Source organism: Channa argus, chromosome 12 (assembly GCF_033026475.1).
Source record: "Channa argus isolate prfri chromosome 12, Channa argus male v1.0, whole genome shotgun sequence".
Taxonomy (NCBI): Eukaryota; Metazoa; Chordata; class Actinopteri; order Anabantiformes; family Channidae; genus Channa; species Channa argus.
The window spans coordinates 17808841-17836068 of NC_090208.1; the positions used below are offsets into that span (position 1 = coordinate 17808841).

At 38.2% G+C, this 27228-nt stretch overlaps 1 protein-coding gene across 8 annotated transcripts; it reads right to left on the minus strand.

The window, feature by feature from the left end:
- Positions 1-115: 115 nt before the first annotated feature.
- Positions 116-27228, minus strand: LOC137138326 (solute carrier family 12 member 6-like). Of its 8 annotated transcripts, none has more exons than XM_067525416.1 (27): positions 27075-27228; positions 22995-23806; positions 18491-18585; positions 17795-17923; positions 15933-16079; positions 15777-15831; positions 13575-13705; positions 12935-13176; positions 12722-12846; positions 12409-12594; positions 11851-12015; positions 11612-11710; positions 11330-11387; positions 11005-11179; positions 10532-10650; positions 10250-10348; positions 9955-10074; positions 9715-9819; positions 8874-9042; positions 8457-8652; positions 8133-8302; positions 7877-8008; positions 7331-7438; positions 5811-5834; positions 4071-4303; positions 3851-3984; positions 116-3199 (listed from the first exon to the last, which is right to left on the minus strand). In XM_067525416.1, exons 2-27 carry the CDS (start codon positions 23218-23220, stop codon positions 3108-3110), a joined length of 3534 nt encoding a protein of 1177 aa, XP_067381517.1. In that variant the 5' UTR covers positions 23221-23806; positions 27075-27228; the 3' UTR covers positions 116-3107. The 8 variants fall into 8 exon arrangements, with proteins under 8 accessions (XP_067381517.1, XP_067381518.1, XP_067381519.1 ...); XM_067525417.1 differs by having other exon boundaries at positions 27125-27146; XM_067525418.1 differs by lacking the exon at positions 27075-27228 and adding an exon at positions 26130-27022.

The window sequence follows — 27228 nt, forward strand, 5'->3', positions numbered from 1 at the left end:
TGGTAATTGGATTAAAAAAAGTTTCATGGTGGAAAAACATTTCTCGGTGAAAAAAAAAGTCTTGTGACGCGTTTGTTATGATTGTGATAAACATGAAAGGACCAAAACCTTTGACTTTTCTTTCAAAATGACTTTATTCCCATATTTTTTCAAGCAGTTTTTCTTATGATTCATTTTATGTAATTAAAAAAAAGATAAAACTTGTTTTTTTTTGTCTGTATGTACAAGCAAGAAAACAAAGCTTAGGAAATACTAGTGAACATAAAAGAATCCCTGCGCAATAACACTGTTTTTTTTAAAAAAAGAAAATTAGAGTGGAATTGAACACCTCCAGTTAACAGTTCCAGATCTAGGCAACAAGCTCATTCATCCACATACGCACAAACTCATATACAAAACAGGATATCAGCAAGTTTAGTTCGAAGTGTCCGGGGCAGTGGAGAGATTCAGGCCACAAGCTTACACAATACAATGCAGCCAAAATTCTCATTATATGAAATAAAAAACAATATTAATGTGTCAAATGTACATGTACATGTATATTATTCATATGTTGCATACATGTGCACAGAAATGCACGAACACGCGTCCGTCTGAGTGAACGTGACATTTTGACAGCATGCAGTGTAGTGGTCCCCCCTATAATGGTCCTGGGTTTTTCAATATTTTCAATACTGGTTCCTATTATGAGGCCTTCACAATAAGACAGTTTGACCTCACATTTTTAAGCACATTAAACCCTCTATAAAAACGTAATGACCATTCACATGCAGTGAAATGTAGGGCCAGTTTATGGCACAACACACAGAATACCTCTAATTATAATTTCCTTTGCATTGCTTCAATTCTTATTTTCCCTGGAATTTTTGGTTGACATTGATAAATCTATACTGTTAGTATGCAGTGGGTAAAGACAGCCCTCTTTTTAAGTAACCAAGCTATGCCTATCTCACAGATGACACCACATATGTGGACTGCTGTTATCTGTGTTACAGATAAAGATATGAATCAGGTAGTTATGGTCATTCCTTTTTAATCAAATTACAGAGTTGCCAGTGTATGGAAGACCAATTCTGTGATGAATGCTAAATGTATTAAACAAATAAGATATAAAACATAAATATAAGTAAAACTTCAAACATTAAAAATTGTGAGAAATTTACATTTTTGACTTACAGTATTTAACAATTCTGATTTGGTAACCCATTTTGATGTGATTTACTAATGTCTTACTTATGATTGTGTCAAATTGTGATTCAATAATCTTAGTTTTTTGCTCTATCAAATTTTACAGGACAAATTTCTGAAATGCTAATCTCGATACATCATAATATTTACCTAGGTCATAATAAGAAATTATTAGAGGTTTATTTAAAAAAAAAATTTAAACTCTTTGAACTTTAAATTTAGACATAGTATGGAGTTTGGGTTATATTGAGCATTTTTATAATGACCAATTTTCATCCTTCTCCACTGACAGAAATGAGCTTCCACACAAGGCAACAGATTCTGAAAATAGCAGCAAGTTCAAACAAAAATTAAAACAGAATTGTGCCAATCCACTTTAAACGTCCCTGTGGACAAAACAAATTCTAATTGTGCAAATACACAGGAAACATATGTCAAGAGGGAAAAAAAGAGGGCATTATTAATATGCAGTTGACCAAATCCTTCCGCTTACCAACATGTTCTAATTTCACCTTAGGAGACAGTATAACAGTATGCTGATATTCTAAATATGTATGCACCAATAGGTGGGTTTAGAACTAGACTCCTCACTTCCATTGATGTATTACTTTTCTAGTTTGTTATGTGCTATTGGAATAAACTTTACTGAATGTTGAAAGGGAACAAAACAATAATGCTAAATTCAGACTTTCAGGCTACACTCAGAACAGTCACAGCTCCTTAAAAATGCTGCCACCCAGTCACATCAGTGGAACAATCGCACTGTTCTGGGACACTGCTTAACATTTACCTTTTTTGTCAGTCAAACGTCATCCCCTGAAAAACACATGATACTAACACAACGTTGGTCGCTTCTTCAATAACTAGACATCTTTCAGGTGCATGACTTTCATACAAACACAAACACAGTTCAATTGCTTTTTTTTTGCTCATTCATGGAATTGTTTTGGCATTTCTCTGGTTCAAAGAAAATGTAATGGAAACCCTTGTCATGACAGAATAGTGTAAAGATGAAAGGAAATGGGTGGAGGGTGGGTATCAGGCTAACTGAGCCTGAAACTGACAGGCCCCAGTCAATCAGAGTGGGCAGCTGCATGTCAGGCATCAGAACTGTAACCGCAGGGACCCCCAAGGGCTGTGTACTGAGCCCACTGCTGTACACGCTCTTTATGTATGACTGTGTGACCTCCCAGAACAACACCAGCATCATTAAATTCGCTGACGACAGAACTGTCATTGGATCAATCACTGGTGGGGCTGAAGCAGCATACAGAAGAGAGGTGGCAGACCTTGTAACCTGGTGCTGTGACAATAATCTCTCCTTAAATGTGGACATGACCAAGGGAAATGATTAATGATCCAAGGAGGACTGAAACGCACACCCCACTTTAGATCAGCAAGACGCAGGTGAGAAAGTCAAAAACTTTAAATTCTTGGGAGTGTACATCAGCAAGGATCTCATCCGGTCTCACAACACACATTATGTTATTAAGAATTCATAACAGCAGCTTCCTAAGAAGACCGAGATGCGACATTTTTATATGAGAAATTGAAAATGTATATTTACAGTAAAAAAGACCCTTATTGAAACAGCTAGTTGTAGCAACACTGTTCAGTACAAAGTGTCCTGTGCAAGCACGTATGCATACATATGTTTAAGTGAGGGTCTTTTTTAAAAGTAAATATACTTTTATATTCAATTATTTTATTTCTGTCACTGTGGAAGGAGAGAATAAGATTTTCATTGTACAGTGTAACTGCTATTGTCATCTTGTGCATATATCTTAATTTTGAAAATGACTGACACCGCAGCCAATGACAGTTTTTGTTTTTGGGCTTGCTTCTCCAGAGTTCCCGGCCCCACTGCCTCCTTTCGCTCACTTCTGCTTCTATAACACTGGCTCTTTTTGTTCGTCCAATCAGGAATAGATGGTAATGACTTCACTTCCCCCACCTCTGACCAACAGGACACGTTCCAAACCTTCAGTTAAAACCTCAAGGAACTCCATGTCTTGCCAAAGAGTCAAGGTACATATTTACACTCAGCACAGAGAATACTATACTCATGTTATTCAGAAAATGCCTGCTGATTGGCTGCTAACTGACCTTCAAAACTGCATCATGTGCAGCTTAGTAGTCAGAGAAATTAATTGTGAAGTGTAAATGTAAAATATACACAGACTTTGCTTGAGTCCGATTTATGTGTAAATGCAGTTTTTTTTTCAGCGTAGGTGGGAGATTCTCACAGGAGAAACATCCCTAACAGCTGATCTCATATTAAAAAGCCATCAGAACTTCAGCCTAAGGCCTGATGTTGGCTCACATCTTTTACGCTTCTCGAGGCTACTTAAAGTGAGATCAACCCTGACCCTCCAAGCTGGTGTGGTACCAAAAACAAAACAGCAAGGTGGTATATAAGCATTGTAAGGTGTGTTGAATGGGTATTGGAAAGGGGGTTACTGTCTTTCTCTACCATTTCTAAGGATGGCAGGCAGCCAAGATGTACACTGGGCACACTGGGCTAATAATTGTTCAGGTAAAAGCTGAGCTTAAGCTTACCATGTGGACAAGTTAAAATTATGACATTCTAGTTTTTTAACAGTAAGAAAGGATCTTGATACATTTGCAACTATTCATTTGCAACTGTTGTTGACAAGGATACAATTCTCATCTCCCTCTGTGTTCTTTGGAGGTCCTGGCATGTTGAGCAGGACAAGCCGGGCATCGTGAGATTTGTTGACAATGACCTCATTGAGTTTGACAGCAGTGTGCATGCGCCTAACATTGGACTGGTCCCTGTAAGAAGAAAAGATACATTAACAAGAAGTGTTATTAAATAAACAGAAATATTGCCTTCTTTATAAAAATAGATTTCTGCTTACGGCCTGATGCTGAGCATGTCTCTGAAGCCCTCAGGTGTGGAGCAGCCAGAATGCGTGGCTCTGTACTGTGTGGTCTTCTCTTTGGTCCAGGTCATTTGGACTCGTTGATGGTGCTCAGAGCTGCTACCAGCACTGCCCACTCTATCTCGCTCCCCACAGTCTGTGTCATCGTCGTCATCGGATCCAATGCTCGTCAGACGCAGCATAGAATTACGGTCTTTCACTAGCTGGGCCTAGTTTGACAGAATGATAAACATATTCTTTCTCATCTAAATTGCTTTTCACCCTTTCTATGCTTCCCTTTTCTACAACTCCTCACTGTGTTCTCACTCCATCCATCTCCCTTTCTCCATGTACCTGTACCCGCTGTTTCCTTTGCATGTGTTTGAGGTGTGGACTCCAGTACCTGGGGGACAGATACACCTAAAGACAACACACTGTCATCTATCTCACTAAAACAAAACACAGGACGGTCTCTACTAGCAAAAAAAGCAAGCAATGAAGGAATGGGAAAGAAAGGTGACATAAAATCTGAGTGGAATCAGTGTTTCCCCCAGCAAGCATGATGGGCTGCCATGCTAACAAGCCAGCCCCCAGAAGCTGGCTTTTTTTTTTTTTTAGAAAAGTTTAATATAATTGGTTGCCAAGTAATCATCATCAGCAGAAAATCTGTGTTGTAATTAAGTCTGAGGAAACATGAGATTCTTCATAATGCTAACACTAGTATGGCACGATGTACAAAGATCAAAACAGGAACCTAGGAAATTCTAGTATTAACATAAGCATCAGTGACAAAGGTAAACAGGCTATAGGTCAAGCATATGCAGCAGGTGAACCAGCAGATAGACTCTAACAGAGTATCTGGTTGGGAGCTAGTGGTTAAAGAGCCCTTAGAAGGATGCAAGGATGAAATTGTTTATAATGCCAAGAAAAAGTAAGTACAGAAATGAGTCATTCACTCTGTGGTTAGGATGAGAAAATGCTTCTCAGGTGAGGAGTTCAAATTGCAGTTTGCATCAACTTCATAGTTTATAATTTAAATTGTTTTATTTATTATATTTCTTCCACTGTTAATAATTGGTTTTAAATGACATCTTGTGTTTCATGAGAAAAAATAAATATTTTAGTGGATGCATGCAAATCCTCCTGCCACTGTGCCTGAAAAGCTTTCTAGGGGAAACACTTTGAATAATAGACAACAAACATTTCTTTACTGTTCTTTATCAAGCCAGCCAATCTGGAACGTGACAGTTAAATAATAAAGAAGCACATTTGACATAGGCCATATGTAAGGCAATCTATTAACAGAATCCTTCAGATAAAGAATTAAAAAAAAAAATGTGAATGATGACTTAACAACTCATTATTTAAAAGATTGTTGGACTTAAATGAATGTGAGATATTTTTGATCTCTATTAAATTATCATTTTGGAATCCTTTTTTAAAAGAGACCAGAACCATCAGGGTCAACTGCAGGAAAAACACTCTCTTCTACCAGCAAAATTCAGTGTTTAATTTTACCACCAACATGATATCCAAACAGCCATTTTTCGTGCTTTTTTTACTATAAAATTAAGTCAGTGCAATTCACTAATATTAACAATTATGTTCAACAATAGAAATAAAAGATAATCATCCAGAATTAGCTATTTTTCTGAAGGATTCAGCTGTTCTTCTGGAATCTAAATTACTCTACATAATGCAGCTGATACTTCACTACTGTGTAACCAGTTAACTCACATCATCAAAACTCCAGCGTACCCGCTAAGGAGACAAAAGGCAAAGGAAGAGAACATCAACTTTAATATTAAATCTGAACGTGAGATGCTGTTCCCATTTAACAAAGTTTGTGTAAATCATCTTTTTGGGTCAGTATCTCCGATCTTGGATGTAATGTACCTGCCTTTAATACCCAAATACCTTGCATTATTGAATTCCTATACTGAATGTGTCCCTTCTTAATGTGTCAAAATATTTCTCTTCCTGCCTTTAAAAATCATTTGGGATGTGCCTTCCACAAAATCAGAGCTTGAAATTTGTGTAAGCCCATCCTAAAACCAACTTTCTTGTCCGTTAAGCCTCTTTCTGGTATCTGGGAAGTAAATTACACTGCCATTACGGGACTAAGTTACTCAGAAATCAGCTTTCACTGGTATGAGTGGTGGTATTACATTCATTGTGCAGTTCAAATCTGTTTCGGCCACTTCGTTACATAAATGGGCATAAACAGCAGAAGAGTAATCCTATTTTTACTCACAGATTTGAATTGCACAATGACATAAAACACTCCTTTCTGACCTTGTTTTGCATAGTGATAGCTGCAAAGGGAGAGACATAAAATATAAAATTAAAAAAAAAAAAAAAAGGGACAGACAGCTGATACACAGCACAAACTGTCTGGGGAAAAAATCTGCAGTTGAAAGTAACTTATTTAGACTTAAGGCACTTAGTGATAGTTTTCAATCAGACAGAATGTGGGTTCTAAACAAAGCGGCATCATTAAGATTTTTCTCAGCCTTTAAATTTTGGTATTCAGGTTTAATGTAGAAGTAAGTATTTTAGTGGAAAACATTTAGCATTTCTAAAACATTAATGACTCTGGCATCAGAACACATGTACTGTCCCTGAGCAGAACCTCAGCTTTCAATTTAACTCTCAGAATTTCATTATGAGAGTTGCTAAACACTATTAAAAAAAAAACAACCTGAATTTACATCTAGTCATAGTCACTGACCTCAACTGAGACCTTTGAGCTTCTGGGATACTGCGGCTGCTACAAGGTTTTCCCTGATAAAATAACGCACGGCATTCACAGATGAATCAGATAGGAGAGTCTTATAACTAATCTTGCATGAATGTTAATAAGGACCTAAACCTAATCACTTAAATCAACTTGTGATAATTACCTTAGAACTGCAACATACATGTGTTGATAGACCGCATGTACACTAGTGCGTTGGTTCTCAATCCTGTTCCTTAAGGTCATCAGCTCTGCTTGTGTTCACAACTAAACCTACCCTACCCACTGCTAATTAGGTGGATGAGGTGTGTTCAGTCAATCAACAACTGAAAGATACCAATTAACCTCGTCTTCCTCCTTTCTGTCCTCATCTATGATGGTATGTTCCAGCTTCTGATTGACAGAACACACCTGATCCAGGCAATGTGTAGTGGAGGGTCCTTGAGGACCAGGATTGAGAACCACTGCACTAGAGGTACAAATTAAAGTGCAACAATCTTTTCATCTCATCTAACCTTACCTCTTTTTCCCTGTCTGACTTTGAGAGTCGCATCTGTCTTAGCATCTGAGACCTTTGCTCCATCATCAGGGTCCGTTCATAAGTGTATGCGCTGATATCACTGTCATGCTGTGAGGAGGAGAGGCACAGGAAATAAAACATTTATGTAGAGATGAGCACTGTTGTACTGTATGGTTACTACTGCACTACTGTAACAATTAACCCTTAAAACTCACTACAGAACTACTGGAATCATCAGATTTTCCAACTATGTCACATTTTGGGAACATGTTTAAAGTGATCCAGGAAACATGTTAAAACTACTTCAGGGAAACTACATGTAGAAAATATTGACTGAGATGATCATTTATCTAGATATCAACATTTTAAATTTAGCAGTCAGGTTGTTATAGCCCCAAAAAGGTGTTGATAACAACTGTCAAATTTCAACTTTAATAATTCATTATTGAATAATGTTTATTCAAATTGTTAACAGGCGGCAGATTTTAATATATTTCAATATAAATTGCAGATTTCCTAAGACAACAGGCAGTGAGAGCAGCGTACCATCTCAACTACTTCCACCTCAGCCTCAATGCGTAGATGATACAGAAAGGTTGCCAGGTCCTTTTTCATCTGGATTGAATTATCCTCCATCTGGGCCACTGTAAAGATTCGCATCCCACACTTGCGCCACACCTGAGAAATAGTTAAAGCAGATAGGACCTTAGCAATATTCTCAAAGTTCGTAAGACACTTGGAAAAACAAGGTAAAACAACAACAAAAACAAACAAAAAAAATGAAAAATCAGGAAAACCCTACCTTGTGTTGGCGCAGAAGGAAGGGCAGCAACATTAGCATCCCTCCATCATGGACAATCCACCACACATCGATGTGGCCCTCTGTGTAGGGTTCACTGTTAGTGGGGAACAGAGAGATGTTTTTGGGCACAAGCAAAGCAAGGTGGGCTGCTGTGGTCACCCGCACGGTGTCTGGAAGAAAGAGACATGATGCCGTTATCCTAGAAATCCTGAACAAAAATTTTAATCATGAGATCAGGAAAAATAAAAATATTCTCTCTCATATTTCACATAGCTAACTAATTCACAGAGAGTTGGGATGAACTTTTCATCCTCTTCTACTCACTAATGAAGGTCTTCCAGGCCTGTGGATCCTCGCTCTGCCTCCAGGCATGAGGCCAGCCCATCACCACAGTGTTGGGTTTCATACCTCCCAGGCCACTGGATTGAATCATGTGGCTAATGCCTTCACGCGCCTTCTGAGCCACAATGCACTGACAGAAGCCTTTTACACGCTCCTTATCCATCAGGTGCTTTAAAGTCTAAAGTAGGGAGAAGAATTGGATGTAAACTTGAGAAGTTAAAGGAGCAAAGAAGGTTTTCCTTCAATCATTAACTTTAATTCTTTAGGAGCAACACATGAGAAACAGTTTTGCCTGTATTGATCTTTAACATCTAAAAGATAACTAGGATGACTGTACAGATTGACAAAGACACTTCTGTGGTTGGTGACCTTTGTAACACTAAAAAGATCATTTCCAACCTGTTCAGCAGCGAGGGCCTCTCCGTAACTTTGTAAGAAATTGCCTGAGACGACGGTGCCAACAATGGTCAGGCCCTTTCCTGCCTTCAGCTGGCTGGCAAATGTTAGTAGGCGAGGAGACTTGACGTGGGCATCTTCATCCAGTTTTAGTAACACCAACACCTGAGGCCTGGAATAGAAAAGTGAGTTAATGGGAGTTTTTGGGAGAAAAAAAATACTTTTTTTACAAAAACGTTTTACTAAAATATAGGAGCAAAGTATTGTATGCATACTCAAGCCTGAATTAATAATAAAAGTGAATCTAATTAACAAATTAATCAGTTATATACATTTTAACTTTATTTCTGACTACACCAATGCTGCTCCATCTCATGGTACTTTTTAAATGCTTATAGAAGGTTATTCTTTAGGTGCTAACAGAGACACAACCTTGAGTCTTAACTTTCAAGCCATCCTGGTCAAAACGTCTAAAGAATTAATAAGATACTATTGTTTTCCTAATAGACACATTTAAAACAGAATAATTCCCTCTCCAAATCAGATTACCGTGAGCTTCACGTCCTTTACTAACATTTGAGTCTTTTAAATTTGAAAGCAAATGCATTCTCTCATGTGTTTTCAGACTCTTTTCATGTTGGGCATTTTAACTGTACTGTCTTAAATAAAACCATCTAACACACCCCTGCCACATACAGAGGTACAATTGTACATTTTGGGATGCACTGACATGTTCCATGTACAATATGTAACACAAAATTTATTGCTGAGAAGGCTATAATTACTTATGTGACAAATTGTGATGAAATATAAAATGTAAAGCGTTCATGTTGCAATTCGGTACCTCCAGTTTTTTGTGTGGGGTGGTCCCTCTTCCAACCTCAAGAGTGCATATCGGGCAGCACTGAGAGAAAGACCACGAATTCCATCCCCCCACTCTTTCTCTGCTCTGATACACACAAACACACATCCAATATTTACTAAAAATGAACCTAGATATATATTTTTAAAAAACACATTTACATGCACACACCACTGTTACTGTGCTGTACATGTAAAAGGGTGGTTTTCCATGGCAACATACCCGTGGTACTCAATGTACTTGTAGATCATGCCAGCAATCACCATGGCAGCAATTGCGTAGTACCAAGAGGATATGAACATGAGTGCCAAGCAGATAGTCATCCCCAAAAATGACAAGGTCCTGTACAGGCAAGCAGCAGAGGCACAGATCAGTCAGAGAGAGTGTGTGTGTGTGTGTGTGTGTGTGTGTGTGTGTGTGTGTGTGTGTGTGTGTGAGAGAGAGTGAGTAAATGAGAGTGTGAGAGTGTGTGTGTGTATGTGTGTTTGTGTGTGAGAGAATGCATTTGTGGTAGTACCAGTGGTAGTAGGAAAAGCGTGGTCTCCAGTTGGGTGACCTCAGGAGGGTCTGGAGGGCACATGCCAGGTTAACAAACAGGTAACACATGAGGAAGAACCTAAATAAAGAAAATAAATTAAAACTCCCTGAAGACTTGAGTTCCAACAGTGAGATAACAACTATGCAGCAGAAGTGAACTTTAAGGAAATAACTTCTCCAGAAGGTCCTAACTCGGTTAGGATTTATATATTTTTTAAATTATTTATATTATATATCCTTTGCACACAGAGCTGTGTCTCACATTGTCAGAATTGGAGCCACCAAGTCTAGAGAGGCAATGAGAATTCCCAGCTCAGCAATAAATGTCGTTAGCAGCAGGGCCCAGGTGGGTTCTCCATTTGTCTTCCCATGGCCAAACACCTGGCATAATCAGACAAAAGAACAAAGAGTGAAAATAATTACAGAAGTTAATCATACTGAAAAGGGTTTTCTTCTTCTTACCCATAGGGTTACCTGTTTATTCAGACAGTTTCACAGGTTGTCGTAAAAATCACCATATAAAATTTAATTACTCTATTATCTTTATATTTGGACTTGGGGAGGAAACTAGAGAACCCAGAGGAAAACACTTAAAAACCAGGGGAGAACATCCACACTCCACACAGAATATCGGCAGGATTAACCACGTTTCTTTGTGCTGTCAACAGTTCATAACAACAACATTAATAAAATATTTTGGGTGCCTATCATTGAAATTAATATTATAGTTCCAACCCGGAGAAAGGGGATGATGTTGTCTTTGGCAATGGCCTGCAGGAGTCGGGGAGCGCCGGTCAGCGACTGGAGACCTGCACCACACGTCGAGAAGAAAGAGCCAATCACAATGACCCAGGGACTCGGCCAAGCAAGAGTCCCCACCACCAGATTTCCTTTTACTGAGTCTCCAAACCTGCAATAGTCAAAAATACCTTTAGAGGGTTTACAGCAGACAAACATATCAAGAGTCCTGTTTTTCACAAAATCAACACATTACGACTTTTTTTCTTTGATGCATAACAGGACATGACACACAGACAGATACAAGAGCAGATGTACTGACTTGTCTCGGAGGACCACCCCATCAATGCAAGCTCCAAACAAAACAACACTGCTCAGGTCTGGATGGAAAACAACTTAGGGAAATAACAACACAAAAAAAAAAATGAAATCCATCAAATGAAATTTAGCCCAAGTCCCAAGTACACCAATAAATAAGCGACCATTTTATATTATTTACATTTACATTTAGCAGAAGCTTTTATCCAAAGTGACTTATTATATAGTTAGAGAGATTGCCAGAGATAAATTTGTTTTTTTACATTGTTTTTGACAGAAAGGATACAGACAATGGATGTGGTAAGGATGGCAAGGATGGTTCCAATGGGGATAGACCGCTGGGCATCTTTAAGATCCCCCGATCGGTTGGAACCAGCCATTATTCCTAAGAAAGAGAAGAAAAGCCAACTTAGATGCATTTTTATAACAGAAATGACAACATTTATGTTACAATTGATTTTTATTTCTATTCCACATTCCACTTTGTTTGGGTTTGAGGACAAAATAAAAGAAACCTGTGTGTACCTGTGACAGAGGGGAAGAAGATGCCCACCAGCAGTGTGAAGGAGGTAGTGATATCAGCAAACACATAAGGTTGAAAGGTGGATGCTGGATGTGCAGCATGAGATGAGCTGAGAGAGCTTTTCTCTACCACATCCCCTTTGCTGAGGTAGGAGCTCCACACATTCTCTACAATGAATATACATACAGAGTATAAATAGGAATAGTTTCAGTTTGCAACTCACCTTAAAACCACAGAAATAAGTCTTTACACTTAGCTTTTTGAATGGATTAAGAAGACAGCAGAGCTTCAGATGTATCTTTAGATAAGAAATATGCATCATTTCCTAAAAGCTATCAGTCGTGAAAGTAAGTTTCACTCCTTAAATTACTTAGTTTTTGTTGTCTGAAGAGTTTTTACTAACATTCACTATCAAAAGACAAGCTGAAAAAAGAAACATTCACTATCAAAAGACAAGCTGAAAAAAGAAATGACAGAGTATTCCACAATACCTACACAAAAAGCATAGTTCTCTCTCTCTTTCTCCCTCACTCACACACACGCACACACACACAAACAACCTGAAATGATTCCACTGGCCAGACCGGGGATCCCTTCAATCTTGGAGAAATTGTTCAAAATAAAATATTCATCACAGGTGCTGTTGAGCTCTGGGCTCTGGCAAAAGTGCTTCCAAAGATCTGTTGTCTTTTCCACCAAAATAGAACCATGGCTTGAGTTAAAGGTTGGGCTCGCAGTTCTGTTTTCTGTTGTAACACATCAAGAAAATTAATGGGCGCATCCATTGTGTGTCTGTGATACATTCCTATTTCTAATGATTTTTGACAGCAGTAATTAATTGTCAAATATCAGTTTTCATCTCCTTGTACTCACCGTTAATAACTGTGGAGTTTGTGTCGTCTCTCTCCACTGGCTCTTTGATTTGCAAATAGATTGTTTTTGCACACTCGTCATCAATTTCATGACTGTTGATAGTTCTATTTCCCAGCATGCATACCCTGCAGATGGAAGCCCACTGGTCAGTCAAAAAAGAGAATTTAATGACTCATCAGTTTTGGGTTTTGGAAATGCTTAGCTGACACTTACGGAAAATGTGGTGGTTGGAAGACAGAAACCAGCGCTCCAATGTAGATAGAAAGAATGGAGACAATGACACAGGCCAAAAAAATAGAAGCCAGTTTGTTGACGTACTTCACACCCACAAAGACCAGCAAGGACATCAGGAGGAGACAGATGGAGCCGTAGACCCGCATGTTGTTCAACATGGCCAACCCTTCACTTTCGGGGTCCTGTGCTACAAAAATGGCCGCCTTAGGTGCTATGTACATCTGAAGAAGGAAGCAAAATGTGACTGTGACAAAACAAATTATGGTTGTCTGTTAAGAAAGTGATGTAAGCTGTATAATTTGATAATTCTCCTTTTAATGTCCCCGGTTTTATTAAACCAATTACACAGCCTTTTTATGGTAATACAAAATTTTCACATAACAAATTCTACATCAATATGAATATGTATCGTGATTTCCAGATATTTAAAATCGCTGATCAACCAAAACTAAGTGTTAAAATGTGTTTATTATATAAAACATTTTTCATCTAATTTTCTAATTGTAATCTAATTACGCTCTCAAATACTTTCTATAGTATCACAGACTTAAGATAAACACTCATAATTGTAGTGAAGTTTAAAGACAGCAATGATAATGGCAGCAAAGCCAGAACCCACCAGAAATATCTCAATCGCTCCCAAGATGTACATGGCTCCAGCAAAGGTGGTGCCCAAGAAGAAGCACAGGCCCACCGCACCCCCAAACTCTGGACCCAGAGAGCGACTAATCATGAAGTAGGAGCCTCCCGCTGGAGAGGGATAAGAGAGCAAGAGAGAAGAACAAAGAGAGGGAAAGTAGGGCAGGTTGTACATCAGGGTTGGAGGAAGTTGAAATACAGTGGAAAAAGAAAAATGGGGTGGAAAAATAAGACATTGAAGAACAAAACACAAACAAACAAAACGAAGGATGTGAACAAAAGAACAACGAACAAAAGAAGGATAGAGAAAGATAGGAAGACAGATGTTGGCCAAGAAGCAAAGATGGGACATAAAGAGAAAAATGTGGATAGTTAGTAATGTTATGATGTTAGGAGATAATAGAAGAGAAAAGAGCACAGCATATGAGAGACATCAACATATGCTTGTAGAATTAATCATGACAATCTTAAATGTGGCATTGGAGTAAGAAGACAGAGCAGATCTTTGGTTAAATAGTAGCCACAGTTAAGGATTTACTACTGTTTTTACTTTACTTGAAAGTGCTGGACTGGGTTAATTTTGTCTATAAGATTGGTTATAAAACTTTCTTTTCATGGTACTAACTGAAAAAAAGGGTGTTGAAAAAAACAACAACATTTTTTTCTCTTTAAGTTTAGTTTCTCCCCTTGATTTAGACAAAACACTCACCAAGTTTAGAAAACCAGAAAAACCTAAAAAAATAAAATAAAACTGCATTCTCACACATTTTTAAAGTAAAGCGTCAGAAGTAGACTTTACGCCTGACTTTTCTTAATGGCAAGAAAATGAATAAATCACTTATATTTCACACAGAAGTCGCTGAAAAAGTTGCTAAGAGGGATTTTCTTGATGCCTTTTCACACTGACCAGAGCGATATGTTGATGGTGTAAACCAAGTTACAGCAAACATAAAATCAGCAATCCAACAAGCAAAACAGCCAGTGGCCATGACAACAACCGACTTGAACTGACTAAAACTACCAAACTGGCATAAATATAAAAGAATTAAACATAAAACCAGATCCAAAATGTGTTCTTACTCTACCCAGGTACTGGTACACCAAGTGAGCTCAACCAAGCAATATTTCTGCTAATAAGGTTTGACCTAGTTAAAAACATACTCTTTAGAGGAATCATATAGGTAGAGTAACTAGAAATTCTATAGTTACTCTAAGGTCCTAATTTAGTGTTTTGTTTCCAAAATGCAACCTTTTAACACAAAAAGGACTCACATATAAGCTATACATTTTTGTAACAAAAAAAGTCATGTGAATATAATGCTGCAGGTTTGAGTTACCTGAAGGTATATTTAGGAAATTAGTGAATTAATGCTGTCTCTCTGGAAAATGGAAATATTTCTACAGACAATGACTGGACTCAAATGATCAAAGTATAACAACAAAACACCTTCACCTTTAGGCAGTAGTCATTAAAATGGCTAGTGTATCATCTAGCAGGTATATTATCTTTAGTGTTGAGCTGAGCTGTATTTAGGAACCCAAACACTGTTTCTTTCACAATAACCAGAGTAAACTACATACAACAGTATAAACAACCATGCAAGACTAGGTGGTGAGAAAGAAAGATAATTTGAGGCTGTTTAGATGAAAAAGGGAGGATGGAAGGAAATGTTTGATGCCAAAAAAAGACACGTTAGACATTAATGTTCTATATTATCTACTGGGGGTTTGTCATTCTACATTTACGTATTGAAATGTCAAATGCTAGTGAAAAATATCACACTACTTTCACATTTGGGATATTCATCTAGAGGTAATTCAGTGAAAGGTAAAGTCAATGGTTGATAAATATCCTGAATTTTTAATGTGTTTACAGACAGACAGGGAGAAGTAGACAGGGGGAGAGGCAGGATAAACAGGAATAACACTCATTAGAAAAGCAAATGTACTTCAGCAGCAGCGTCACAGCTAGAAAAAGAAAAGCACGACAACCTGGAAAATGCAAATATGAACATCTACAAAAGTCACTTTGAAAAACTCAAAGTGCTCACCGTAAAATGTAAAATATTATTGAGATAAACTCCCACTAGGTGTGTGTGTCTGTGTCTAATACTAGCCAGGTTCTGTTCAGGCAGCATGTATGCAAGGGAGTAAAAAGAAAGTTGGAAAGGTGAAGGAATACCTGGTACAACTCCATTAGTGGCAATGGCACTCATTGATATCGCAGTCAATAAAGTCTACAAAGGAGAGACGGACAGTTTAGAATTGAAATTACATTTTCTGCTTTATTATGCCTCAGCTAACTTTCAGTTCTGTAATTACAAACTCAAGTACTCACACAGCAACAGCATATGAAAACAATGCAGAGGGCCTGCAGCACCCCAGCAGTTCCCACCACCCAGGTCAACCTCAGGAATAAGATGACACCGAAGATGTTCTGGAGGCAAGGCAGGTAAACACCCATGAACGTCCCCATCTGTGGTGACTGAAAGTTAGATACAGCACATTGGAGAACAAATTATTAACAGCAACAGAACTCAAACGCAAAACCCAATTGCTATTCTATTTAAGCTTTAATTCCAGTACCATCCTCTATTACAATGATCTCCCACTAGTTTTCCATGATGGCCATTAAGAAACATTGTGAGGGCCAAATCCAATTTATCAAACAGTGTCTCAGTTGTTCTAGGGGGCCTGTTGGCTTAATGGGTAGAGCGTCCGATTGGGATACCACCCAGCCACCAAGGGACACCTTGCTGCCTGTCCCAAGCCCAGGTAAAAATGGGAGAGTTGCAACCGTGGCGACCCCTGAAGGGACAAGCTGAAAGCCACTGATTTGTCTCAGTTGTCCTGTGCAATTATTATCATTACATTCTTCTTCTTCTTTTCCTTTCGGCTGTTCCCTTTCAGGAGTCGCCACAGCGAATCATGTGCCTCCATCTAACCCTGTCCTCTGCATCCTCTTCTCTCACACCAACTAGCTTTATGTCCTCTCTCACTACATCCATAAATCTCCTCTTTGGTCTTCCTCTAGACCTCCTGCCTGGCAGCTCCAACCTCAGCATCCTTCTACCGATATATTCACAGTCTCTCCTCTGAACATGTCCAAGCCACCTCAATCTGGCCTCTCTGACTTTATCTCCAAAACATCTAACAAGAGCTGTTCAATTATTATCATTACTTTGAATATAATAAAAATAAATATAAAATATGTCACTTAAACAGGAGTCATCAGTTTACTCAATGACAGAAAAGGGGTTCCAAAGGGAAAATGTAGGGAACCACTGATTTACTATTATACTAAAACCTAAATATTTATAGGTTTATAAATTACTTTTAGATAGTATTTCAATCATGCTTGCATTAATTAATGCTAACTATTTAGACTTGTCCATTTGTCTGCTCAAACTTAATCTGAAATTATAGTCTGCCTCAGGATGGTGAAAGGGGTGTACTGTGTTATTAGCTTACTGTAGTAGTTATCTTATTTGAAAGAAACTTCTGCATGAAGATATGCATTGCACAAACAGTTAGCTTTTTTTCCTTAACAGAAATATGTAGACATATGTACAATTTTTAAATTAGCATATCTACACCACAGCTATTTCATATTGCACCAGGCAGCTGTAGAGCAACCACCTGGAAATCAGTGTACTACACCACTATGGTGAACCAGGCTTGTGTTAATGCTTATACTCAATACACTGTTTGGTCAGGAAGGAGGATTAAAGACGTTTGGTTTAACTTTCCCAGCTATCTGATTGCAAATGTGTCCAATCCTGCAAAGGTGCAATCAGAACAAGGTAGAAATGGTGCATTTCTCTGAACTTCCACAGTCTTATCTAGAACAGCCAGCCCTTCTCAAAGGAAAGAGTACTCATCAGACTCACATCTTACTGTACTTTCTGATACTAATGCAGAGTCAACATGCCAATATTAAAAGTTGTGATTTGATAACTTCTTTTAGAATTATGATAAAAGGGCATTATTCAATATTCACATGCACAGCTAACGGTTGTCAAGAATTTTTCTTATTGCTATGATTGTGATCACTTTAAGCTTTTCTTTCATCAACTGCATATTTTAGCTTTGTTTTTATATGTTCAGGTTTATTTCTTGCTGTGTGTTTTGCTGGAGAGATGAGTGTGAAAGTTTATATTCATATAAAAAGGCAAGTAAGGAACACTGAGCCTGGTATACCTTTTTGGCTTTCTTTTTCTCACCAATGCTCTCAGCCTCCTCGTGCTCCTTGGCCCCCTGTGTCAGGTTGGTGTAGTTGGCCAGGCGACTGAGCAAAGAAGACACCTTTGGCCGAGTGTCCATCTCTTCCTGTAGGAGGAAAAAAGGAAAAGGAAAAAGGATGAGGTGACATGACGATAAGAGGGAAATGAATGATGGTGGAGGTTAGCAACCATAGGAAAGAAGAGGGTAGGAATGAGATCGCAAGGGGACAAAGAGACAGGGGAAATGAGAGAGAAACAGAAAGAAGGAAGTAAAGAAAGAAAAGTTAAAAAGCAAAAGAGCAAGGACTTGCAAGCATGGAAGGAATAAATAAGGGATCGAGTAGTGATGAGCACAGAGGAGGGCAACAAGAGACAAGAATGAGAAATTAAAGAGAAAAAGAGACATACGTTATGGCTTGTTAAAGAAGTTGGATAACTCTTCTGTTTCGAGGGAAAGCTGTAAATAATGTAGTTTTCCAAAATGACCAGCCAAATGTTTTTTAGAGACACACAATTTGGCAGATAAAAAAACAAATTTTTTCTATGTACTATTACAAGAACAAAAGAAACACATAATGTAAAGAATGCAGCAAATTAGATATGGGTCTCAATGCAGAAACTACTTACTTTACATACGTACTGTTAGAAATACTAGAACTATTATTATAAGTACCTCAAATAAGGCCAAGTTTCTGTCATAGTAGTCATCATCATCCATTCCATGAGTGTTGTTGATGTACACACTGGAGATTTTGGAATTTCCATCACCTAAACACACATAAAGCAATTATGTGAGAGGAGAAAAAAAAGAGAAGACAATATTGACACAGCAATAAAACATCTTTAGAATGAACAGGTACATCGTCAACCATTTTTCCATTAGCGTAACCTTGGCTTTTTGGGGTTGTATTGCAAGACACACACACCCACACAGCTGTTTTGGCCACCGTGACCCCAGCACTATTCCGGCTCATTCAGCATAGAACACTGCATCAGAAGTCCCTGAGTCAGCACCATCACTTCCCTACATGCTCCACCACACTCACGAGAACAGACACACACACACACGTCCTCTTGATAGAAAAACTAGACTGCTTGCATTGAGACCCATATCAACTATGGGTCTATCATTGGCCCTTAGCCCTTTGTTGCATTGCTATCTTCCCTTTCTGAGGTTCTACATTTTTACACTGATGGAAGTGAAAATAAACATCCTGTGACTGGGCTGCAACTAAGGATTATTTTCATTGAAGATTAACCTCCAAATCTACATTTGAAATAAACAATAAACAGTTTAAAAAGTCTTTAAAAAATGCTGAGCCAGACACGACATCTTAACATGTCAGGTCTCATTTAGACAAAAACATTTACTGAGACAGGATAAAGAAAAAGCAGGAAATTCACCTATGTGACATATGGATATTTTATGTTTTTTTTCACATTTAGCTAACCGTTTCACTCATGGTATCCTGCAAATAACATATCATTGTAGTCAAAACTCAGTAACAATTATAATATATAAATATAATATATAAATTATAGCATAAAGAAAACATCAGTCTAAAAGTAAGTGTATTTACAATAAGTGTTGTTGGATTTAAACGTTTTTACCCAGTTTTCTGCTCTCTGTCCACCTTGGCAGTAAATTAAGCTGTTCCTGCATAATTGCAGGTATTTTCTTCTATATAAATTGAAGATAGTCAATAGTTGCCCAGACAAACAAGAAATTTAAAGAAGTCACCTTGAAAGGTTCACGACTTCCTGACATTGTTTATCACACACTTGGATTCATTAGTCAGTGGTTTTATATATATAATTATTTGTTTTCATAAAACACTCATTTTTTTTCTTCAATACACCTACAAATTCGAGTTGCACAATATTTACTCCTACAGCTAGCTTGTGTCAGTTCAATGCAACTCTTGCACCAGCACACAGTCTAACAAAGTAAAAGGTTGCATCCTGGCCACACTTCAGTTGTAAAATCTTAGCATCCCTCCTGCCAGGCTGTTGACAACTCTCTGGCAGACTCTCGACAGGATGTCTGTGTGACTGGTTTACAAGTGATTTAGCCAAGAACACTGTAAGTCAGCACTGGAGCATAGAGCCTCAGTGCAGACAACACACACAAGTAGTAGCCCCATCAATTTTTATTCCCCTTCTCTCTTCAAGATTTGGTTTGTAAAGTTTACAGACTGCCAGTGTTCCTCTTCTTAGATGCTAGGTAAAATGACACAGCTTTGAAAAAAAAAGTGCAGGGATTTAACTGATAAAATTCAGCCCAATGTTATATCCTCAAAAACCTGTATGGATGTAGGTATATCGGTATCTGGTTACAATTTCTGTTCAGAATTTTTTCAGAATTACTTGTGTGGAAAAAAAAAACATCCTGTCATCTGGAAATACCTCAGCTGTTTAACTGAAATGTTAAACATGGAGAAACGCGGCTGTTTATTTGTGTGCATTCCCCAAGAGGAGTCTTCTACCTGAGATTACCACACCTGCAGCCTCTGTGTGTGTTTATGTGCATCCACATATGAGAGTGAGTGAGTAACAAGTGAAGCAGAAAGCTATTGTGATCAGGTGTATGTCTGAAAATGTAGGCACATTGTTTGACCTTTCTGAAAATAACTCTCCACTTCTTCCACATCCTTTCTTCTTTGGCGCTTTTCAGGATCTTGACTGATTTAAAATGCATTCTTCTTGTCAGTGTGGTTTTCTATTTCAGCCGTACCGGAGACAACTGCTTTGTTATTTCAGATTTTTTATTTAATAGTGGGCGGTAAACTCTATATAGAAAGGCTGTGAAGTTGTGCCTCCAACAGTTCTCCCTTTGTTTCTCTGTATAAACTACCACAACAGATCACAACAGCCTCATTGGAACTCAGATTAACCAGCTAGATTTCTATTTATGGGAGCCCGTTAAACAACATGGGGCATTCTCATTACTATGGAACAGCTTAAGTAGATTAGTGCAGCTAATGCAGTTATCTCTCTCCACGGTTACAACCCTCTAGTTAAGCCTATGAATCAGTGCTGTTACTCTTAAACTCTGAAACGTGAAATTTGTACTCTGTATGACAACTGCACAGTCATAGCAGTTAGACGGAAAGTCAGCTCTTCCACCAATTTCATGTCAAACTAGACCAGATATATGCTACACCTGTACCATGTAGTTTAATGTGACAAGGAACTGAGGCCATTTGAAAAGGTTTTTGCTGTTAGCCATCATTAAAAACTGAATCACTCTGCAGGTGGGCAGCTAACAGTAGCAGGGGAAGGAAAATCTTAACTATGATGACAATAGTCATATATTTCATTCCTTATTGTTCGACTTCTGCTAAACTGTTGCTCACTAAAGGAGCACCCTGGAGTCAAGTTCACTCTTAGGAAACAATTGGGAGAGCTTAATGACCAAGCGCGCCAGAAAAAGCATTTTAAAATACAGTGGTAAATTTACATGGATGTGGATGAACCTAAAAATATCACTTCTCTTTTTACTTCACCTACAACAGACATTTTGTACACAATCTGAAAACCCATAAGACTGAAAACCTATCTTGCCAGTGGAAACTGGGACTTTGTCATAAGTAATTGCAGTCTTAGAAAAACAAACATTAGCTAGTGATCATAGACCCCATAAGAATAAACACAAGATAATATGAATGACTGATCACAAAACTGTGAGCCACTGCTGCCAATGTACATGGCCAGTGTGCAGCCTGCAACTAAACACAGCTTAATTATATCATTTTACAGAGGGATAAGATTTTATATGTTTGAATATCAGTGCTGAATCAAAGAATGGTAGTGTACTGTCAAAGTGACCTTTCAGTTATTTAAAGCTCCATAAATCAAGTCAACACACTGATAGATTCAAACTGTAGCAGGTGGATAAAGTCTGAAAAGCCCTGACACATATGCAGGATAAAGTCAGGAAAGTGCATGTACAGTGCACTTAGAAAGTATTTAGATCCTCTTTAACTTTTTCAGTTTAGTTATGTTGCAGCCTGATACTACAAATTATTATTTGTTTCTCATTAATCTAAACTCAGTACCCCATAATAAAAAAATTAAAACATAATTTTAGAAGTGTTTGCAAAATATATAGAATATATATATTCTGTGTTGAATACCTTTTCAAATAAAACGTTTTTTAAAATGAATTTGCCAATGTTGTTTGGTACTGTATCTTTCTTAAACCATGCTAAACCAAGGATGGCATTGGGCAGACCTAGCCATAGCTCTCTTAATTAGGTCTTTGAAATTAGCACAGCTACCACGCTGAAACAGATTAGTTATGTACACATGTACCTAAAAAACCACTATAAACAAAAATCGCACTTAATACGGCAGTTATGATGTAACCATTCTGGTCATTTGTTAACCTCGAATTCTGTGTAGTACACAGTTTACTTTTGGATAAAGTACATAGTACCCCCCCACCCATTTTAGTGCAAATGGATAATCAATGAATTCACTGTCTGTCACAAATGAAGGACTGGGATTAGCTACAACAGTGAATGACAGATGATGTACAGTTGGATCAGCTCTTTAGTGGTTTGTGCTTGCAGCAGACACGCCAGCTTCCAATTTGATACATAAACTTATATGTACCAAACTGAACATATAAACTTACACTATAATGCCAAAAGTATTCACTCACCTGCCTTTAGACCCATATGAACTTTAGTGACATCCCATTCTTAATCCGTAGGGTTTAATATGACGTCGCCTCACCCTTTGCAGCTATAACAGCTTCAACTCTTCAGGGAAGTTTTTCCACGAGGTTTAGGAGTGAGTTTATGAAATACATAATACACAGTGCTCGCAGTCTTCGCTCTAATTCATCCCAAAGGTGTTCTATCGGGTTGAGGTCAGGACTCTTTGCAGGCTAGTCAAGTTCTTCCACACCAAACTCACTCATCCATGTCTTTATGGACCTTGCTTTGTGCACCTGAATTCATATATTTGGATGGGTGAGCGAATACTTTTGGCAATATAGTTTATGTTAAAGGGATGTTTAAAATTCTTACAGTAATTCTTTTAACTCTACTATTTATTATAAAGTGTGTGGTGTAAACAAGCCCTTCAGTCTCAAAGTGCCACAAGAGTCACATTATAAACATGCAAATTTTGACAAGTGAAGTTCAAACCACAGTATGTGTTTTCTTCACCTAGCTCCAAGTTGCTGTGGTCTGGGGTGTCGGTCCCTCCTCCTACTGTAGCGGTAGTTGTGACTGCTCCTGACACCTCGCTGAGTGGGTCACTTCGATTGACACTCTCTCTGGATCCGAAGCGCACACGGGCACTGGAGCGGGAACTGATTTCAGGTGACGTGTCAGACAGCCCTGGGAGGTCCTCTGCCTTGGTGGGTGTCACAGTGAAGCGCACAGATGCCATTGCAATTCACTTGAAAAAGTTAAAAGGAAGGGGTGTTGTGTGGGGTGCAGGACAGAATGGTTGGAAGGGGTCACAGACTAGCTAGCTGGGCGGTGCTGACCTGAGCTTTGCTAGGCTATCTCCCAAATGATGCTGAGATACTGGAGACCTCTACAATGTTCTCTTTTGCAGCTACACTTCTCCATTGAAGCTAAATGGTTGTCTGCCAGAAGGCATGTAACAAGGAAATCTATGGCAGGCCTCCTTCTGTGCCTACAGGTGTCATAAACCTTTCTGCAATGGGGAACCAATTGTTGTACTGTTGTGTGAATGTGTCATATAGCTGTCAAAGATGACAAGTTCACATTCAAAAAGGGTTGAAAATGTCAGTTTCTGTTATTTTAAGCTTAATGTTCCCTTTCTTCCATATCAAACTCTGCAGAAATAGTGTGTGTGCGCTTTATAATGTATCTTTTCTTCCCACACTAAATGGGGAGCATGGCACAGGATAGAAGTCAATTAGTGTATCTTAAGCTGTTTCTCAACAACTATTTGTATTAACAACTACAATTTATTTTAAAATGTCTTCATTTTAAATGACAGTATCCTTCAGTGGTTACAGAAGCATTCCATGGTGGGAACATAAAGCATCAATCAAGTGAGGGTGAGAATGAGAGGAAAAGGATTGTGAGAGAAAAGATAAAGCATTGGTTAGTCAGTACAGCCAAAACTGTAAAACAATTGAACAAAAAATTTAAAATATATGCAGGCCACATACAGTGCAAATTAAATATGGAAAACCTGCTAATATAACTGTATTCACATTTAGTTTGCATTTCAGATTTTCACTAAATATTATGGGATGATGTAGAATCACATATTAGTTATCTCCAAGCAGGCTTAGTGACAGTTTAACTGTTTTACAATACAGTCTCTTATACAGACAGAAATGTAAAGACTGGGCTAGTTTGTGTGTAAACAGTTTTGTTATTTGTCTCTTTAAGTCAACCGCTGTGCTACTAAAGCTCAACTAATGCAGGTTCCAACATGCCTTTTTATGCAATGAAACGATTTGTACAAATTGTGTAATGTAGTCTGTCATCTTGGAGAAAAAAAATGGACCAAGACATGTGTGTATACTGTATAGCTGAATTGTTGTTTTAGAGCAGTTAGAGCAGTTTAAACCGGCTGTGCCTAGCTGCTGGCTGTTTTCTCTCACTGGGTATAAAGAATCATGGCACATTTTCCTATTTTATAATGCTGCCTGTCTCATAAACTTCGTCAGTCCGCAATCAGACACCTACAGTGGCAGAGACGGCAAGGTTGAGTAAAGTTGTTTCACAAAGATAAAGGGAGCTATGCAACTCGCCTTTTATGTTCACCTTAAAAAGCGTTTGCCTGGCAATCTTCCAGCTTAGCCAACCCAGTGAGGGTGCTGAGACCCAGTATGCACCATATAAAAGGCTGGGAAACCCCCCAGAGAGGTTAAAAATCTTGACAAACATATTCACTACTACTACCAACTCACAACAATAGGATATCTTTGGCCAAACAGCAGAATCACAATTTGTTCTCTTGTGACTCTTAGTCAAGGGTGTTTCCTCCCCTGCTCCCTTATTATTGTTACTTTGTATTCAAAAGCAGAAGATTTAGTTTCAACTTTCAGTATAGGCAGTAATTATTACAACACAAATTGGTCCAGAACATTTTTTTTCTCTCTAGCCATTTACCCCCATATCTAATTTTTTAAGATAATTCAAATTAATTGTTTAACACATTAATGTCAAATCAATTTTATATGGGATTAATGTCACCTAACACCACCATGTGCATGTTGTTTAAGTGTGATTCAATGGGCTCAAAGCTTGTGTTATTGTTAGTGTAAGTTTCCGAATAGACTATGTTTAATGGACATAAACATCTGATCATATGTGGAGTCATGCCCTGATTTCTCATCATCTCATTCAGAATATTCTTTTACTAACAAAACATGTTCAGAAAGTTGTAAAAGCCAGATACATACATACGTAGCCCAATATCTTTAGTTTCTATCAGAGTACTAAAAGCATAGATAAGCACTTATCCAGGTTCCCGAAACAAGGATGTTTACAAGCACAGCTCATAAGGAGAATTCTGGCGCACCAATTGTTGCACCACAGCTGCAGTTTTTTAGTCAACAGAAAATGTTTATATTTTGATAACAAAATACAGATGTTAGATGAATTTTGTTGTACATTAAAGGGAAAATTTAGTATATTATAGGCTGGGATTGTTGGTTGAACAAATGCGAAATGTTATAACATTTTACAATAAAACCCAGCCCTGTACATTTAAGTTATCAATAAATGGCTGTAATGTATGATCTCTAGCTGTCCTATTATACTATATAAACATATAAAAGATTTATCAAAAATGTTTAAGTCTGTCTTAAATCAACAGTCACATGTTTATATGAACAAAAATTATTGTTATGGTATAACCATTTATAAGGGCAAGAGATTAAGAAAGCTTAGAAAATTAACACATTTTTATTACCCATACATTTCAAAGCACCAGTTAAGCACTATCCAGGGGAAGCAAAATGTGATTTATGTCTGTGAAAGCCTATTATTAACTGTGAATGCTGGTCAAACTTCAAAAGGTTCAGTTTATAAAAGGACATTGTATATGGCTTTTTAATATCTTTTATACTTGTTAAGTTATTTTTATTATGACGTCATTGGCACTTACATCATACAATTGCTTTTGAGCTGGCTTTGAAATTTGTGCCGCTTTGAAGCGACAATACGTTACAACTTTTTCAGCAAAAGCAAAACTTTCACCTATTTCAGCAAAACTGCTCGGAAAATCCTTTCAACGCCGAAGCATTCACAGTGCATTTTCATTTTGAAATACTTTTTCAAGTAAGTTTTCTTGCTTAAGATACACACCTGAAAACATTTTGGTATTAAACGACAAGTGCAGATTTTGTCCACTTTCATTTTCAGGGGCTTTGGAAAGTTAACGTTACTGATTCTTTAGCAGGGAGGTAACATCCGAGCCTGATTTAAAATGCCGCATAAAAAACACCGGAGCTTATATCTAAGACAATGTTTAAGTTATTATGATTTATCAACTTGTAATTATCTTCTTTGGCTGTCAGCCTGTATACGGGAGGGGGTAGCAATATACAGAATCCAACGACAAGTGCACAAGTGACATAACCAGACTAGCTATCATCAATTAGGACACATATTTCCAGTTAATAATCCCAACCACAAACTGTAATTATTTAAAAGGTATGATCCCAAACCGGGACCTTGCGGGAAACCCAGCTGCTTGCTAACCGCCACTCAGTTCCACTCCATTCTAAGCCAATTAAGCTAGCTGTTATAATTCTGGCTTGAACCGGTCGGTACATACCCCCCGATAAAATTATTACAAACCGGCGTTGTAATAAAGCTGTAAGCAGACTGTTTCATGGCTGACGTTAGACAGCTTTTTCATGACAAAATTAATGCGGCATTTGTCTGAACCTGAGGTTTCAATCAGGTTAAATGACGAAAGGCGCGGAGCTGATTAAAGACACTTTGATGGAGTAACGTTACCCTACTATTAACAAAGCTGTTAATTTTCCATTTCAATTAAGCATCTTGATTGATCCAAAGCAGCAGGGCAACCCCTCAGCCATCACTTAAGCAGGTAGAAGTACACAGGCTTGTGGGGTGAGGTGCTCGCCGGCCGTGGCCAGCTCACCCGAAGCTAGCGTTAGCAGGAAGCTAGTCATGCCGCTGACAAACTGTCAACTCCGCGGACCTCCGGCCGTTTCACTGACAGCGACCAATGTCCTCTAAAAAAAACTCTAGCCCTACACTTAAGTTCCATAAAGCGCATACCTGGTTCAAGTTTCCTTTAAAAAACGCTTTCACCGTATGGCTGTTCTCACATATAGCTTTGACTCCTCTTCCCAGGTTTTCTCTGCGGCACTTATTTCGTATAACCGACCCAACACAAAACACGCGAAAGTGTTAGCGTATAGTCCTATGGCAC